At 42.3% G+C, this 19,223-nt stretch overlaps 1 protein-coding gene across 1 annotated transcript; it reads left to right on the top strand.

Annotated features, from left to right (window-relative positions):
- The first annotated feature begins 3,572 nt into the window (after positions 1 to 3,572).
- LOC120057968 (nectin-3-like) lies at positions 3,573 to 13,837 on the top strand. Its single transcript, XM_039006452.1, has 9 exons — positions 3,573 to 3,665; positions 3,960 to 4,041; positions 4,735 to 5,082; positions 8,867 to 9,172; positions 10,091 to 10,193; positions 10,384 to 10,538; positions 12,616 to 12,712; positions 12,841 to 12,871; positions 13,283 to 13,837. Exons 2-9 carry the CDS (start codon positions 3,987 to 3,989, stop codon positions 13,400 to 13,402), a joined length of 1,215 nt encoding a protein of 404 aa, XP_038862380.1. The 5' UTR covers positions 3,573 to 3,665; positions 3,960 to 3,986; the 3' UTR covers positions 13,403 to 13,837.
- Positions 13,838 to 19,223: the final 5,386 nt, after the last annotated feature.

Genomic DNA, 19,223 nt, shown 5'->3' with positions numbered 1-19,223 from the left:
GCCATGGATTACAGGCAACATCCGCACTGAGCTAAAGGGAAGAGCTGCCAAGTTCATGGACGCATGTAAGAAAAACCGCTATGCTCTCCGACGAACAATCAAACACTCAAAGCATCAAAACAGGACTAAGATTGAATCATACTACACCGGCTCTGATGCTAGTCAGATGTGGCAGGGCTTGCAAACTATTACGGACTACAAAGGGAAGCACAGCCGCGAGCTGCACGAGCCTACCAGACGAGCTACATGACAACTATGCTTGCTTCGAGGCAAGCAACACTGAAACATGCATGAGAGCATCAGCTGTTTACTCCACACAAAACTAAGGAGATGATTGTGGACTACAGGAAAAGGAGCACCGAGCATGCCCCCATTCTCATCGACGGGGCTGTAGTGGAGCAGGTTGAGAGCTTCAAGTTCCTTGGTGTCCACAACAACAAACTAGAATGGTCCAAAAAAAACAAGACAGTCGTGAAGAGGGCACGACAAAGCCTATTCCCCCTCAGGAAACTAAAAAGATTTGGCATGGGTCCTGAGATCCTCAAAAGGTTCTACAGCTGCAACATTGAGAGCATCCTGACCGGTTGCATCACGGCAATTGCTCGGCCTCCAACCGCAAGGCACTTCAGAGGGTAGTGCAAAGCTGCCTGCCATCCAGGTTCTCTACACCAGGCGGTGTCAGAGGAAGGCCCTAAAAATTGTCAAAGACTTGAGCCACCCCAGTCATAGACTGTTCTCTCTACTACCGCATGGCAAGCGGTACCGGCGTGCCAAGTCTAGGACAAAAAGGCTTCTCAACAGTTTTTACCCCCAAGCCATAAGACTCCTGAACAGGTAACCAAACGGTTACCCGGACTATTTGCATTGTGTGCCCCCCTCCCCAACCTCTCTTTTTGTCACAGTTCTCTAAAGTAGAACCCAGAAGCAGACCAGGACAAGGAGAGTAAGACGAAGGTGAGTATTTATTTACAAGTTTAAATGTAGTGATAGAAAAATCCAAGTAGCGGAGCGGGCAGCGGAGGTGAGTTGATGGAATTGAGTAAGCAGATCCAAGGAAGTAACTGAAGTCACCGACGACCAGGTAGGGATGGGATGAGTGTTCCGGGTGAATGACTGTAGAGAGAAAAAACGGAGGTAAGTTCAAGGCAAGCAAGACGTACAAAACAACAAAACAAACTCTATCAAACTGGAGGCTGATACGCTGGCACAACATACTGTTCATGGCTAACGATCCGGCAGGGAATGGATGTCAAGTCAGCGCTTATGAAGTGGAGGGGTGATGATCAGGACCAGGTGTGCAGATAGCTGATGGGATACAGGTGCGGGTACTCAGAGATCCTCCAACTAGCTACGTCGCCCGGCAACCAGACAGGGTGCGTTCCAGGACACCGGAAAAAACACTCCAGGACAGAACACAGGCAAAAACAGACTCAGGAAGCGGGATTCGTGACACTTTTACGCTGCTACTACTCTTTGTTTATCTTATATGCATAGTCACTTTAACTATACATTCATGTACATACTACCTCAATTGGCCCGACCAACCAGTGCTCCCGCACATTGGCTAACCGGGCTATCTGCATTGTGTCACCCACCCGCCCACCCCTTTTTTACGCTACTGCTACTCTCTGTTCATCATATATGCATAGTCACTTTAACCATACCTACATGTACATACTTCCTCAATAAGCCTGACCAACCGGTGTCTGTATAGAGCCTTGCTACTGTTATTTTCAAATGTCTTTTTACTGTTGTTTTATTTCTTTACTTACCTACACCACACACACACTCACACACACACATACCTTTTTTTCACACTATTGGTTAGAGCCTGTAAGTAAGCATTTCACTGTTGTATTCGGCGCACGTGAGAAATAAACTTTGATTTGATTTGATTTGTACTGGTACCCCCTGTTTATAGCCACAAGCAGACCACCAAAGTCCCTGTTTCCAAGAACACCAAGGTAACCTGCCTAAATGACTACCGACCCGTAGCACTCACATTTGTAGCCATGAAATGCTTGAAAGGCTGGTCATGGCTCACATCAACACCATTATCCCAGAAGCCCTAGACCCACTCAATTTTCATACCGCCCCAAAAGATCCACAGATGATGCAATCTCTATTGCACTCAACACTGCCCTTTCTCACCTGGACAAAAGGAAAATCTACAGGAGAATGCCATTCATTGACTACAGCTCAGCGTTCAACACCATAGTGCCCTCAAAGCTCATCACTAAGCTAAGAACCCTGGGACTAAACACCTCCCTCTGCAACTGGATCCTGGACTTCCTGACGGGCCGCCCCCAGGTGGTAAGGGAAGGTAACAACACATCTGCCACGCTGATCCTCAACACTGGGCCCCTCAGGAGTGTGTGCTCAGTTCCCTCCTGTACTCCCTGTTCACCCATGAGTGCATGGCCAAGCACGACTCCAACACCATCATTAAGTTTGCAGACGACACAACAGTGGTAAGCCTGATCACCGACACCAATGAGACAGCCTATAGGGAGGTCAGAGAACTGGTAGTGTGGTGCCAGGTTAACAGCCTCTCCCTCAACGTGATCAGGACAAAGTAGATGATTGTGCGATACAAGGGAAGGAGGACCAAGCACGCCCCCATTCTCATCAACGGGTCTGGAGTGGAGCAGGTTGAGAGCTTCAAGTTCCTTGGTGTCCTCATTACCAACAAACTATCATTGTCCAAACACACCAAGACAGTCATGAAGAGAGCACGACAACACTTATTTGGCATGGGTCCTCATATCCTCAAAATGTTCTACAGCTGCACCATCGAGAGCATCCTGACTTGTTGCATCACTGCCTGGTATTGCAACTGCTCGGCCTTCGACCACAAGGCACTACAGAGGGTAGTGCGTATGGCCAGTAAATCACTGGGGCCAAGCTTCCTGCCATCAAGGACCTCTATACCAGGCGGGTGTCAGAGGGAGGTCCTAAAATTGGCAAAGACTTAAACCACCCTAGTCATAGACTTTTCTCTCTGCTACCGCACGGCATAGTCACTTTACCTCTACCTATATGTACATATTACCTAAATTACCTCGACTAACCTGTGCCACTGCATATTGACTCTGTACTGGTCCCCCCTGTATATAACCTCTCTACTGTTATTTTATTGTTGCTCTTTAATTATTTGTTATTTTACACATTTTCTTCTTTAAAGTTTATTTTAGAAAATACTTTCTTAACACTTATTTTTCTTAAAACTGCATTGTTAGTTAAGGGCTTGTAAGTAAGCATTTCACTGTAAGGTCTACTACACCTGTGATTTGATTTGATTTGTTAAGTGGTGGCGTCCCATGCTTTCAGCCTGTTGGCCTGAGGTAGGACTAAATATATTTAAATAGTGGAGTAGGGTGGTGTTTTTATTTTTGATTTAAGTGAGTATAGGGTTAGATGGTAGGGTATTTGTCTATTTTTTTTGGTCTATTTTTTTAAGCAAAGTATAAAGAAGTTATACTCCAGTCTAGTAGGTGGCGGTAATGCAACATTTATTCGATGTCAACCGATGTTAAACCTCATTGAAGAAGAAGAACCTTTTCGGTTGGACACCTTTACTGAATAAGCGTTTTCCTACGGGAGCGTTATTCTGGCAGCACAAACGGTGTCGGCTGTTTCAGCAGAATAACTTACATTCATCAAAGGTTTGTGGCCTATTACATTTACAGTTGCATCTGTTTTGTTCCATTATTACTGACCAATGTAGGACTGTTTGTTTATTTTTCTAATAAGGTGTAGGCTACATTGCAAGATGTGCATAGTCTCCATCAAAGAGTAATGATTGCAGACCATTGCTCGAATAATTAGCATTGTATTCAACATACTTTAACATTCGATGTAGCTACATAACTGCCGTACATAAACAATGAATAGGTCCTCATTATTAAAAAACGCCCATCTCAAAATGTAATATAATGCTTTTATTACATTTTACGTAGTGACCCGAGCAATGAGAAGAGCAAAGAATGTTACGGAAGCTGTGCTGTGTGATTCTACTCATCATCCAGCGGGATACAGAAAGTAGGTTTCCGATTGATGTCATAAAATGCCATACTTTTGAGTGCATGTTTTTTTTCTCTCTTTTAATGTTGACACAATGCAAGGACAATAACAACCACAAAGCCCCACCATTAAATTGCAGTCCTGGTACTTTTAGGGTACGATAAGGCACACATATTAGCTCAGTATGTTTACTATGTTTTAAATCATTATGTTTACTGTTTTACCTCAGCATGTTTACTATGTTTTTAACTCAGTATGTTTACTATGTTTTTAACTCAGTATGTTTACTATGTTTTTAACTTAGTATGTTTTGAGATATGCTGAGCATGCACAAGTATCTAGGAATGTCTTTAATATCTGACTCTTGATTAAGTGTAAGAACAGAGTCAGGGCCTTTTGCTTATTGTTCTAATAACATATTCACTAAGTAGTTTCAGACTAGACTGGTCCCAGATCAGTATGTGCTTTAGCCATCTCCTCTGACTATGGCTGTCCAAATGGGGAGGGGGTCAAAGATTGAGCAATTGGCACATTTGTTGTTGCAATAGCCACATTTCAGCATCAATAGGATATCATAGTTCATAGCACAGCTAAATACTAATAATGGTCTTGTCTGTGTGTTTATGTAACATCTCTGTTTATTAGAGTTCGTAAACATCTATTCTACAGGTATCTTTTGGAATGTTTTTTTGGCTTGTGTTTTCTCTTTAGGTACACAGGTGATTGGAGGACGCAGGACTGTGGTACAGGGGAAGGATGTGGACTTATCCTGCAGACTGATAGAGACAGACGAGGAGCTTGAACAGATAACATGGCAGAAAAGTACTGCGGAAGAAACACAGAACCATAATTTTATGCTGATTTATCCCAATGGGGTTACTAAGTTTATTGCACCGAATGGATTGACAGATAGAGTCCAGTTTATTGGGAACCCATCAGAGAACCTTGGATCTATTCGAATAACAGCTGTCAGACTGTTGGATGAAGGCACCTTCACATGTATCTTCAGTGTTTTCCCCAGTGGAGCATACAATACAGAGATACTTCTGACTGTGCTAGGTAAGAACTCTTCCTTCACTCTTTGATTCGATGTTTCTACTTTTGAAAGTCTAGAAAGACTGCGTGTGATAACCAACACTAGACAGCTAAAAAGTTGGTTGGTACATTTAAAAAAATAATTACAAGATTTTATTTGATGTTTTATAAACAATACAAAACAGACACATACAAACAACTACATCATACATACAAACATCTTGTAACGGCAGTCTAGCTCTTCCTCCTCCTCAGACGAGGAGAGGCGAGAAGGATCGGAGGACAAATGTGCAGCGTGGTAAGTTTCCATAATTTAATGACATGAAAACTAGACAAGAATACAAAACAACAAACGTACTAACCGTCACAGTCCCGTGTGGCACAAACACTGACACAGGAAACAACCACCCACAAAATCCCCGACACAAAACAAGCCACCTATATATGATTCTCAATCAGGGACAACGATTGACAGCTGCCTCTGATTGAGAACCATATTTGGCTGAACACAGAAACAGACAAACTAGACACACAACATAGAATGCCTACCCAGCTCACGTCCTGACCAACACTAAAACAAGCACAACACATAAGAACTCTGGTCAGGACGTTACACATCTACAGCACACCCGCCAGACCCACTAGCCCCCAGCCCTATTTTCAGCGCACGCAACACTTTCTGACATATGGCTTCAAACTGCATGATTTTGTTTCTCTCCGTCGCCCACGCTCTTTCAATTTTTTTAAATTAATAAAGCATTGAACTTTCATTTCGTGAAAAACAGAGGATTGTCTTATTTCCAGCTTTTGTGTATAAGTTTTGTCCAACCCATCGGGTATCTCATTGCACCCTCATATGTCATGTCTTGAAATATACAGACGGACAAATTAATAGTATATTTACATTGCAATACCTCTGCATCTTTCCAACTCCACCCATTACTTTTGAATTTTGTAACATTCCCAGAAGGCATGAATTATTGAGTCATTAGTAGTTTTACACTTCAGACATGACTGCCGTTGTGTGGTAGAATTTGTGAATTCTGACCTGTATTTACATTTTATAAATTAATTTATACTGGATTACGCGTACATTTTTGTTAACTGTAATCTCGTTAGTTATGTTCCAACCTTCCCTCCATCTTGTGCTAATATCAGTTATTTTTAAATCTTCCAAACGCTTATATTGTCTGTTGAAAAGGCTCTCTGCAAGGTTTTGTAAAACTTACCAATCATATAAACATCCTTTTCTGACTCATAGGATTCCCTCAAAATTGCTCTGATGTCCAAAAGATGTCTAATTGAAATGTTGTGAAATAGAACTTTTAAGTTATATTTATTTTTAAATGTCTACATTGGTCAACCCAAAATTGCTTTTTAAAGCTGTCATGGAAATGGATGTATTGCTTATTACCAAGTCATTTACGGTTTCTATGCCTTTAGTTTTCCTTGTGGGGCAATTTATCGATGAATTCTGAAAAGCTATCCAAGGATTGTTCCATAAGATTGTGTTTCTAGGGAGTGATATTGGTTCTTGTAAAATGTTTCATTTTTTAAATATTCTTAACTATGAAGTTGTTAATGTTCTTAGCTTTAGCCTTTGCAAATAGACCCGTGAAAAGATTCTGGGGATGAACATGTGCATCTTCAATATGTAGCCAACCCATTGCTCCTCTTTAGTGCATTTATATGTCGCAAGTAAAAGCTTTGGGTAGCAAGCTGATACAATTCCAAGTCTGGCAGGTTAAAGCAATCCTCAGACTTAGGAAGATGTAAAACTTTCCTTTCTATTCTTCACATTTTATTTGCCCATATAAAGTCTGTTATTACCGAGTATACTTTTTACATAAATAAATACAAAAATGGCAGCCATTTCATTTCATTCTAAAGAGGTAGGTCCATTATTCAAGTGAAGCAAGAGTCAGAGACCTCATCTACAGGTTTTACCTTGCCATGGAAAATCCATCTTCCCTACACTTAGAAATAATAGTTCCAAAGGGGTTCTTTCCAGAGGGATAGGATTCTACATTGAACCTTTATCTTAACCGTTTTTGGAAGGAAGGGTTCTTTGATGATTCCTTGGAAGGCAAGAAAGGACATGGATGCCTTCTGAATTTTTATAAGACTTTCATTTTATTATTATTATAATTATTTTTTACTTTAACATCAAGAGTTCCAGTAATCTGATGAATTTCAAAACATGTTTTAAACTGTACGTACAGTATATGGCAATATTTGTACATACAATCTGTGCCTTTACTACTATAGCCCATAGAAACACATTGAATAATACATTCATTAATGGCAAAAAAAAGACAGTCAAAGAATATATCTGGGAGTTTTAAGAAAGTTCAGGAAATATATTTCTATTTGTTAACACTTTCTGAAGGCACTGTATATATTTTTTTTCTGGTGTAGAGTAAAACACTCAAAACCACGCCCATCATTATCATATTTCTCAGCGTGCTCTATTGGAGGTAGATTTATTATTTATTGTTTATTTCAATATCTGTGTTTTTGCAAGTCCAGTGATTAGTATATTAATATTATGCTACACTAAGATAAATAACATTTATTTTTCAAAACTAATCCAATCTGTTACAAGTTGGATTTATTGCACCCATTACTGAGAAAGTTATTCCAGTTCAGATGATTTAGGTAGTCTTATTTATCAGTCTTACCTACCCTGGCAGTCATTCCGAATGCAAGTTGCGGGTGATTAAAAGTTGCAATTGTTTTATATCCTCAGTGGCTAGACTCCAATAGCAATTACACATCACTTTCCAAGCCAGCATAATGTGACTTGCAGGCCTGATGTGGCCTGTAAAGCATGAGTTTCCTTTTTAGGGTATAACTAGGCACTCAAAGAAAGGCTTTATGATATATACTGTATGTAATGCATTGTCATAAAGAGTTTAATTAAAAAGGCTAATAAGGTTGGTGGAACCATTCATAGAGGGTTCTAGGAGGATTCCTTCAAAGATATAAGGGTTCTTGGGCGGCAGGTAACCTAGCGGTTAGAGCGTTGGGCCAGTAACCGAAAAGGTAGCTGGTTTGAATACCTGAGCCAACAAGGTGAAAAATCTGTTGATGTGCACTTGAGCAAGACACTTAACCCTAATTTCCAGTGGTGCTGTACTACTATGGCTGACCCTATAAAACAACACATTTCACTGCACTTATCTGGTGTATGTGACAGTATAATGAAGCAGCAACTCTTCCAAGGGTTCTACCTAGCACCAAGAAGGGTTCCTGTATGGGGACAAACCAAAGAACACTACATTATATGGTTGTATTTAGCGCCTTTTTCCTAAGAGTGTATCCTCTTACTCAAGCTATAACCAGGAGAGTACAGGCATTAATAGTTTCCTTAATGGTGGAACAGATGTTGGAATATACAGAATACACCACTATATCCTGCATTCCTTAACGGCATAATCACTGGGCTGTGAATGCTTTTCAGTGGAACTGCTGAAAATGGAAACACAGCTTTAGTGATGTGTGTGAAACTTAATACCTCAGGTGCAGGTACCTCTCATCAGGGTGAGCTAAAACCTGTTAACTGGATTTGACCAAACCTCCAATACAGTAAATGTGTAGCTACTAATGATGCATATTGCAATTGGCCAGATAGAGAACATGAAAGGGTTTATTTAAAGTTTGTTGGTCATGTGACATGAGCATTTGGATAAGCTTTACATGGCGGGCTGTGTGTATTTTGGTTGTTTTTTTCATGTATGGTTCCCCATTTATAATTAGTGACTTGTTCCTGTTTTCTATTCTCTGTTGGTTTGTGTTCTGGTCATAGTTCCTCCAGTGGTGAGTGTGACAGTTGATGTTGCTCCTGTCATTGGGGAGAATGAGGTTGTCTTGGCAACCTGCGTGGCTGCTGGTGCCAAGCCACAGGCAGAAGTGACATGGAAGACCGGTGAATTCGGCAGCTTGTTGAGGACGGTGACCAACTCCACCCAGCACGCCAACGGCACCACCACAGTACTCAGCCACCTGCTCGGGGTACCAACCAAGGCAGCCAATCAGCAGCAGGTCCAGTGTGTGGTTAACCAGTCTGCCCTGGTAACAGAGAAGACCTACAACTACAGCATAAACATCCACTGTAAGTATATTCTACTACCACTGTCCTACATTATAGACATCCACTGTAAGTATATTCTACTACCACTGTCCTACATTATAGACATCCACTACAAGTATATTCTACTACCACTGTCCTACACTATAAACATCCACTGTAAGTATATTCTACTACCACTGTCCTACACTATAAACATCCACTGTAAGTATATTCTACTACCACTGTCCTACACTATAAACATCCACTGTAAGTATATTCTACTACCACTGTCCTACACTATAAACATCCACTGTAAGTATATTCTACTACCACTGTCCTACACTATGAACATCCACTGTAAGTATATTCTACTACCACTGTCCTACACTATAGACATCCACTGTAAGTATATTCTACTACCACTGTCCTACACTATAGACATCCACTGTAAGTATATTCTACTACCACTGTCCTACATTATAGACATCCACTGTAAGTATATTCTACTACCACTGTCCTACATTATAGACATCCACTGCAAGTATATTCTACTACCACTGTCCTACATTATAGACATCCACTGTAAGTATATTCTACTACCACTGTCCTAGACCATAAACATCCACTGTAAGTATATTCTACTACCACTGTTCTACATTATAGACATCCACAGAGGCACACAAGTCGTATGGACCTTTACCTGCTTTCATTGTACTGCTCCTCTTCTGCAAGTAATCTATCAAACTGAAATGAAGGAAGAACAGGTTCACAAACAAATATTTCTTAGTGTTGCCTCATCTGTGGATTCAAGTTTCACCCCTGCCCACTGCTCAGATCCTGTAGTGTCATTGTTATGGGTCTGTCTTGGTATGAGTGTGTAGGTCTATTTACATTCTATATCTGCAGTAACTGTAACCTTCTCTTTCTATCGCTTTTTCTCTCTCTTTCTCTCTCTCTCAGATCCACCTCAGTCATTGAACGTTACACTTAGTGAGGCCTCTAAAGCCACAGTCTTACTATGTGTAGCAGACGGCAACCCACACCCCAACTACACCTGGAGCAGGTACTCACTCCTATGTAAACTAGTTCAATCCAGTTTAAATGTAAATGTTAGGTACACTTGTTTAAACATATGAAACAGATTAGCTTGAAGCTTAAGTATGTTCATATATTATGCTGGTAGTCAAATGATGCCTTTGCCTATCTCACACACATACATTCAGCCCCTCCCCTCCTCTCTCTCTCTCCCCCAGAGTGGTCCAGCCATGGCCTGGGTCTTCAGTGAGAGCAGAGGGAGACAAACTGCACTTCCTCAGTCTCAGCTCTGAGCTGAATGGTCTCTTTGTCTGTGAGGCCTCCAACCCCTACGGACGAGCAAATGGCTCCCTCTATGTACACATATACTCTGGTGAGAAGCACCTGAGAGAGTGAGAAACACACACACACTATTCATGCTGGTTGCTTAACTAGTTGCTTATGCTGTTTTATAAGATGCTTATAATTGTTATACGATTGATTGATTGAATAGTTTATTGTCCCATAGGGAAATTTGTCTGGCAACAATATAGGCATTCCTGGCATACGTATAAAACACATACACTGCTCAAAAAAATAAAGGGAACACTGAAACAACACAATGTAACTCCAAGTCAATCACACTTCTGTGAAATCAAACTGTCCACTTAGGAAGCAACACTGATTGACAATAAATTTCACATGCTGTTGTGCAAATGGAATAGACAAAAGGTGGAAATTATAGGCAATTAGCAAGACACCCCCAAAAAAGGAGTGATTCTGCAGGTGGTGACCACAGACCACTTCTCAGTTCCTATGCTTCCTGGCTGATGTTTTGGTCACTTTTGAATGCTGGCGGTGCTCTCACTCTAGTGGTAGCATGAGACGGAGTCTGCAACCCACACAAGTGGCTCAGGTAGTGCAGTTCATCCAGGATGGCACATCAATGCGAGCTGTGGCAAAAAGGTTTGCTGTGTCTGTCAGCGTAGTGTCCAGAGCATGGAGGTGCTACCAGGAGACAGGCCAGTACATCAGGAGACGTGGAGGAGGCCGTAGGAGGGCAACAACCCAGCAGCAGGACCGCTACCTCCGCCTTTGTGCAAGGAGGTGCACTGCCAGAGCCCTGCAAAATGACCTCCAGCAGGCCACAAATGTGCATGTGTCAGCATATGGTCTCACAAGGGGTCTGAGGATCTCATCTCGGTACCTAATGGCAGTCAGGCTACCTCTGGCGAGCACATGGAGGGCTGTGCGGCCCCACAAAGAGATGCCACCCCACACCATGACTGACCCATCGCCAAACCGGTCATGCTGGAGGATGTTGCAGGCAGCAGAACGTTCTCCACGGCGTCTCCAGACTCTGTCACGTCTGTCACATGTGCTCATGTGCTCAGTGTGAACCTGCTTTCATCTGTGAAGAGCACAGGGCGCTAGTGGCGAATTTGCCAATCTTGGTGTTCTCTGGCAAATGCCAAACGTCCTGCACGGTGTTGGGCTGTAAGCACAACCCCCACCTGTGGACGTCGGGCCCTCATACCACCCTCATGGAGTCTGTTTCTGACCGTTTGAGCAGACACATGCACATTTGTGGCCTGCTGGAGGTCATTTTGCAGGGCGCTGGCAGTGCACCTCCTTGCACAAAGGCGGAGGTAGCGGTCCTGCTGCTGGGTTGTTGCCCTCCTACGGCCTCCTCCACGTCTCCTGATGTACTGGCCTGTCTCCTGGTAGCACCTCCATGCTCTGGACACTACGCTGACAGACACAGCAAACCTTTTTGCCACAGCTCGCATTGATGTGCCATCCTGGATGAACTGCACTACCTGAGCCACTTGTGTGGGTTGCAGACTCCGTCTCATGCTACCACTAGAGTGAGAGCACCGCCAGCATTCAAAAGTGACCAAAACATCAGCCAGGAAGCATAGGAACTGAGAAGTGGTCTGTGGTCACCACCTGCAGAATCACTCCTTTTTTGGGGGTGTCTTGCTAATTGCCTATAATTTCCACCTTTTGTCTATTCCATTTGCACAACAGCATGTGAAATTTATTGTCAATCAGTGTTGCTTCCTAAGTGGACATTTTGATTTCACAGAAGTGTGATTGACTTGGAGTTACATTGTGTTGTTTCAGTGTTCCCTTTATTTTTTTGAGCAGTGTATATGAAGTGTGATGTAGCATGGATAACAAAGTTGAGCCAGATGTTCACTTATCATTCACTGCATGTGTTAGTATCAGACTTATGGCATTATTCCGCTTTCTATAGGAAATTACTGTATAACCACTAACTAATTTGGTCATGATACACACTTATCTCTTTCTGCATATGTACATCTCTTATAACCTGGTATTATCTCTTTGCTTTCTGCAGGAAGTGTTTGCATCAGAGCTGTGATGGTTGCTAGGGCAACATGATTACATGTAATTGTAAATACAGACTGTTTCTTATATTAATTGTATCTCCTCTCTCCTCACAGAGACATCTGCTGCCTGTTGGGTTCTACTGGTCATTCTATGTCTGATTGTTTCTGCTGCACTTGGATGGTTCTGGTGGAAATACGGACAGTTTCCTTGGTAATATCAACTACTGTAATATCATGAACTGAATTTTGCATTGTGATAATAATGCATTTGCATTAGATGATCATATATTGATTTTGCTCAAGTTAATATATTTTATTTTTCTGGACTATATTTTCCAGGAGTTCAATAGTGGCCAAGGCACCAGAACAGGTATGCTGTGGTTTGTGAATAGTTACAGATGTAGGATCTTAATTTGAGTCAGTTTGCTACAGCAGGAAAATAATCGTGCAGCAACAGAAAATGTGAATTATTATGAAAATTATTATTCATAGACATTTTTGTAAGGGTTGATACATTTTTCTTGAGGAAAATGTAATCTGGAATTTCAAAGCGGAAACTGCAAACTTTAGAAGCCTTTTTAAACCTCAAATACACTACAAGTGTTAAATGTCCTACATTGCAGGGAAGGTCTCCAGTTCCCTCAACTGGGTGATCAAATGAAGTTGCTACATATGTATTTCACTGTCCTCCATTGTTTTGTGACTAAACTTACGAATTAGGTTTCTCATTAGCCACTGGTTTCTATGTAATGATACTGTAATAATGTCTGTTTGATTCCAGACTATATCAGTATCTTCCAAGACGAGGAGACATGACAAGGTTGAGGAAGGTGAAGATGACTCATTGGCTGCAACTGTCCAAACCAGGAAGGAGCCTGAGGAAGAGGAAGAAGTATCATGATGTATGGAACAATATACCTTATTTGTTTTTTGGAAACATTTTATTTTTAATTTGTATTATTCCAAATGTTTTTCATGTTTGATAGATTGTCTGTTCATTAAGTATATTTATTGTGTTAGCTCGAAGAAACTGCCGGACAGGTTTTAAGTGAATGCCAGAAAAATCTCATTCTCCAATGTTCTAACCATCTGCAAAGAATAGGCACATTATCCCGAGTGGAGCAGTGGTCTAAGGCACTAGAGATCCTGGTTCGAGTACAGGCTCTGTCGCGACCGGAAGACCCATGGGGCGGCGCACAATTGGCCGGGTTAGGGGAGGGTTTGGCTGGCAGGGATGTTCTTCTCCCATCGCGCTTGAATGACTCCTGTGGCGGGCTGGGCGCATGCACGCTGACACGGTCGCCAGGTGTACAGTGTTTCCTCCGACACATTGGTGTGGCTGGCATCCGGGTAAAGCAGGCATTGTGTCAAGAAGCAGTGTGGCTTGGTTTTGTCGTGTTTCAGAGGATGCATGGCTCTTGGCCTTTGCCTCTCCCGAGTCCATACGGGAGTTGCAGCGATGAGACAAGACTGTAACTACCAATTGGATACAACAAAATTGTGGAGAAAAAGGGGTCAAAAGTTTTAAAAAATTATACAAAAATAAAACAGAATAAGCACATTCTCCAATCATCTAATGAACAATATCTTCTAGGACATTGGAAACCTCGACTCCATCACCGCTTCACCCAGTGCTGGTCCTCGTTTCAGATTTTTGTTCCCCTCTCGTGGACTCCGCCTTGCTGTGGTTGAGGGGCTTTGTTGCTTCAGCGGGAACATCAACTCTCCTGTATGTATGTACAGTATGTATGTATGAATGTACAGTATGTATGTACAGTGCTTTTAGAAATTATTCATACCACTTGACTTATATTTTGATGTGTTGCAGCCGTGAATTTCAAATTGTAAAAAAATATTTTTTCCTCACTCATCTACACATAATAACGCATAATGACAAAGTGAAAACATATTTTTTGAAATGTTTGCACATTTATTGAAAATGAAATACAGAAATAGCTAATTTACATAAGTAATCACACACATAAGTAAATACATTTACATTTACATTTAAGTCATTTAGCAGACGCTCTTATCCAGAGCGACTTACAAATTGGTGCATTCACCTTATGATATCCAGTGGAACAACCACTTTACAATAGTGCATCTAACTCTTTTAAGGGGGGGGGGGGGGTTAGAAGGATTACTTTATCCTATCCTAGGTATTCCTTAAAGAGGTGGGGTTTCAGGTGTCTCCGGAAGGTGGTGATTGACTCCGCTGACCTGGCGTCGTGAGGGAGTTTGTTCCACCATTGGGGTGCCAGAGCAGCGAACAGTTTTGACTGGGCTGAGCGGGAACTGTACTTCCTCAGAGGTAGGGAGGCGAGCAGGCCAGAGGTGGATGAACGCAGTGCCCTTGTTTGGGTGTAGGGCCTGATCAGAGCCTGAAGGTACGGAGGTGCCGTTCCCCTCACAGCTCCGTAGGCAAGCACCATGGTCTTGTAGCGGATGCGAGCTTCAACTGGAAGCCAGTGGAGAGAGCGGAGGAGCGGGGTGACGTGAGAGAACTTGGGAAGGTTGAACACCAGACGGGCTGCGGCGTTCTGGATGAGTTGTAGGGGTTTAATGGCACAGGCAGGGAGCCCAGCCAACAGCGAGTTGCAGTAATCCAGACGGGAGATGACAAGTGCCTGGATTAGGACCTGCGCCGCTTCCTGTGTGAGGCAGGGTCGTACTCTGCGAATGTTGTAGAGCATGAACCAACCAAATACATGCTAGAATCACCTTTGGCAGTGATTACAGCAGTAAGTCTTTCTGGGTAAGTCTTTAAGAGCTTTGCACACCTGGATTGTACAATATTTGGACATTATTACAATTCTTTAAGCTCTGTAAAGTCGGTTATTTATCATTGCTAGACAGCCATTTTCAAGTCTTACCATAGATTTTCAAGCCAGAATAAGTAAAAACGTTAACTAGGCCACTCCCGAAAATGTAATGTCGTCTTGGTACGTAACTCCAATGTATATTTGGTCTTGTGTTTTAGGTTATTGTTCTGCTGTAATGGGAATTTGTCTCCCAGTATCTGTTGGAAATCAGACTGAACCAGATTTTCCTCTAGGACACTGCCTGTGCTTAGCTCTATTCCATTTATTTTTATACAAAATAACTCCCTAGTCCTTGCCGATGACAAGCATACCCATAACATGATGCAGCCACCACCATGCTTGAAAATAGAGTATGAAGAGTGGTTCTCAGCGATGTTTTGTGTTGGATTTGCCACAAACATAATACTTTGTATTCAGGACATAAAGTTAATTTCTTTTCACTTTAGGATGCACATGATGCATGTTTTGGAATATTTTTTTCTGTAGAAAGTTTCCTACTTTTCACTCTGTCATTTAGGTTAGAATTGTGGAGTAACTGCAATCCATCCTCAGTTTTCTCCTATCACAGCCACTAAACTCTGTAACTGTTTCAAAATCACCATTGGTCTAATGATGACATCCCTGAGCGGTTTCCTTCCTCTACTACGGCAACTGAGTTAGAAAGGACGCCTGTATCTTTGTAGTGGCTGTGTGTATTGATACACCATCCACAGTGTAATTAATAACTTCACCATGCTCAAAGGGATATTCAATGTGTCTGCTTTTTTTACCTGTCGACCAATAGGTGCCCTTCTTTGCAAGGCATTGGAAAACCTCCATGGTCTTTGTTGTTCAATCAGTGTTTGAAATTCACTGCTAGACTGAGGGACCTTATAGTAACTGTATGTGAGGAGTACAGAGATGAGGTAGTCATTCAAAAAATCATTTGAAACACTATTATTGGACACAGAGTGAGTCCATGTAACTTATGTGACTTGTTAAGTAACTTTTTTTCTCCTGCCATAACAAAGGAGTTGAATAATTATTGACTCAAGACATTTCAGCTTTTCATGTATTTTTTTAATCATATTTCCACTTTGACATTATGGGGTATGATGTGTAGGTGTCACGTTCCTGACCTGTTTTCCCTTGTTTTGTATTTATTTAGTATGGTCAGGGCGTGAGTTGGGTGGGTTGTCTATGTGTTGTTTTCTATGTTGGGGTTTTGTGTGTTCGGCCTGGTATGATTCTCAATCAGAGGCAGCTGTCAATCGTTGTCCCTGATTGAGAATCATACTTAGGCAGCCTGGGTTTCACATGTGTTTTGTGGGTGTTTGTCTACCGTGTTAGTGTTTTCACCACACGGTACTGTTTCGGTTTTCTGCACTTCGTTTATTGTTTTGTATTTCAGTGTTCAGTTTCGGTTTTAATAAATCATCATGAGCACGAACCACTCTGCATATTGGTCCGATCCTTCTCGCCTCTCCTCGTCCGATGAGGAGGACGAAATAGACAAGCGTTACAGTAGGCCAGTGACACAACATCTAAATGTAATACATATTACATTCAGACTGTAACACAACAAAATGTAGAAAATGTCAAGGGGTGTGAATACTTTCTGAATGAACTGTACTGTACGTGTTGAAGCCAACTAAAGGGAGCCCTGGTATAAGCTAAATTACATATGTATGAAATGGAGAACCTTGTCAGTTACAACTACTGTACACACACCTTTGGCTGATGGTACTACTTGCGGCGGCTCCAAAATAAATTAATTTATATTACGCGGTTATGCAGTTTTGGTACAGCGAGCAGTTATACTGTAAAAGGAACCATGAAACCAGGTAATCCACTGGGAACAGAAGCTCCTTATGATCCACGCATTAATCCTATCCCTCATGAACCCTGTATTATTTGTTGTTTTAGATTAGCATTAGTGTAGCATGGCATTTTTGGCCACCAGTAGTTACTGTAGGTAGTTAGTAGTTAGAATGCAGGTATTTTCACTACATTAGTAGTTACAATGCCAGTGGTTTACTACGTTAGTATTCAAGGCCTTGCTTTGGTTAGTGCACTCTAATGTCCTTGTTTTTCAGCCTTGGAAATAGGAACACACAGGGACAAGCTGTAGCTTGGAGTCGGGCCTCTTATCAAGTTGAAATATGCTTAAAGAGGAACCTAGTCTGCACACTTGCCTTTTTTTAATCAACAATGAGAGACAGGTATGTGGGTTTAGGGGTGGTGTGTGTGTGTGTACAGTACTAGTCCGTACATGTCTTTGTGTTAATTGGTTGGTTGCTAATTAAACATACAATACCGTTCAAAAGTTTGGGGTCACTTAGAAATATCCTTGTTTTTGAAAGAAAAGCACAATTTTTGTACATTAAAATAACATGAACGTGATCAGAAATACAGTGTAGACATTGTTAATGTTGTAAATCACTATTGTAGCTGGAAACGGCTGATGTTTTTTTTAAATGGAATATCTACATAGGCATACAGAGGCCCATTATCAGCAACCATCACTCCTGTGTTCCATTGGCAAGTTGTGTTAGCTAATCCAAGTTTTTCATTTTAAAAGGCTAATTGATCATTAGAAAACCATTTTGCAATTATGTTAGCACAGCTGAAAACTGTTGTGCTGATTTAAAGAAGCAATAAAAATGGCCTCCTTTAGACTAGTTGAGTATCTGGAGCATCAGCATTTGTAGGTTTGATTACAGGCTCAAAATGGCCAGAAACAAAGAACGTTCTGCTGAAACTCATCAGTCTATTTTTCTGAGAAATGAAGGCTATTCCATGCGAGAAATTGGCAAGAAACTGAAGATCACGTACAACGCTGTGTACTACTCCCTTCACAGAACAGCACAAACTGGCTCTAACCAGAATAGAAAGAGGAGTGGGAGGCCCCGGTGCACAACTGAGCAAGAGGACAAGTACATTAGAGTGTCTAGTTTGAGAAACAGACGCCTCACAGGTCCTCAACCGGCAGCTTCATTAAATAGTACCCGCAAAACACCAGTCTCAATGTCAACAGTGAAGAGGCGACTCCGGGATGCTGGCCTACGAGGCAGAGTTACTCTGTCCAGTGCCTGTGTTCTTTTGCCCATCTTAATATTTTATTTTTATTGGCCAGTCTGAGATATGGCTTTTTTTTTTACAACTCTGCATCCCGGAGTCGCCTCTTCACTGTTGACGTTGAGACTGGTGTTATGCAGGTACTATTTAATGAAGCTGCCTGAACTGTCTGCATTTGGGTCTTTTCCTGAGCTGTAATCGTATGAACTGGTCATGATAGACCCAGCAAACTCGGACCAGCTCCGCAACACTGTCTCCTCCCAAGGAGCCACCATTGGGAGGCACGAGGAGTTGCTTTTTGGTCTCATGGAAGGTTTCCAGACTCTGGCAGAATGCCATGACTGTAGGTTGAATACTTTGCTGGAGCAATTCCGCGGGTTGTCGACTAGGCAGTCTACCATGACGGTAACCACCCAGCCCCTCAGTAACCTGGCTGTCAGCAGCTCGTCTCTCCCTGCCACCCCGGCTTTCCGAGAACTCTGCTTACCTCCCCCTGAATGCTTCGTGAGAGGGTCCGAAAACTGTTGGGCGTTTCTCTCATCTTCGAGCTGCAGCCCTCCTCCTTCCCCTCGGACCGCTCAAAGTTAGCGTAACTCATCACGCTCATTTCCGGGAGGGCTCTCGGCAGGGCTAGGACACTGTGGGAACAACAGTCTGCCATGTGCTTCAGTTTGGAGGAGTTTGTGGCAAAGGTGAAGAATGTTTCCAATGCTCCGTTGTCCGGTAGAGAGGCTGCCCAGAAGTTATTCCAGCTTCGGCAAGACTCCCGCAGTGTGTTAGACCTGGAACCCGGAATCCCTGTTTGACACGTTCCTGCACGGTTATCGGAGGAAGTTAAAGACG

Source organism: Salvelinus namaycush, chromosome 13 (genome assembly GCF_016432855.1).
Source record: "Salvelinus namaycush isolate Seneca chromosome 13, SaNama_1.0, whole genome shotgun sequence".
NCBI classification, from domain to species: Eukaryota; Metazoa; Chordata; class Actinopteri; order Salmoniformes; family Salmonidae; genus Salvelinus; species Salvelinus namaycush.
The sequence above is the reverse complement of the archived record's forward strand: the minus strand, read 5'-3'. Positions and strand labels throughout refer to the sequence as shown.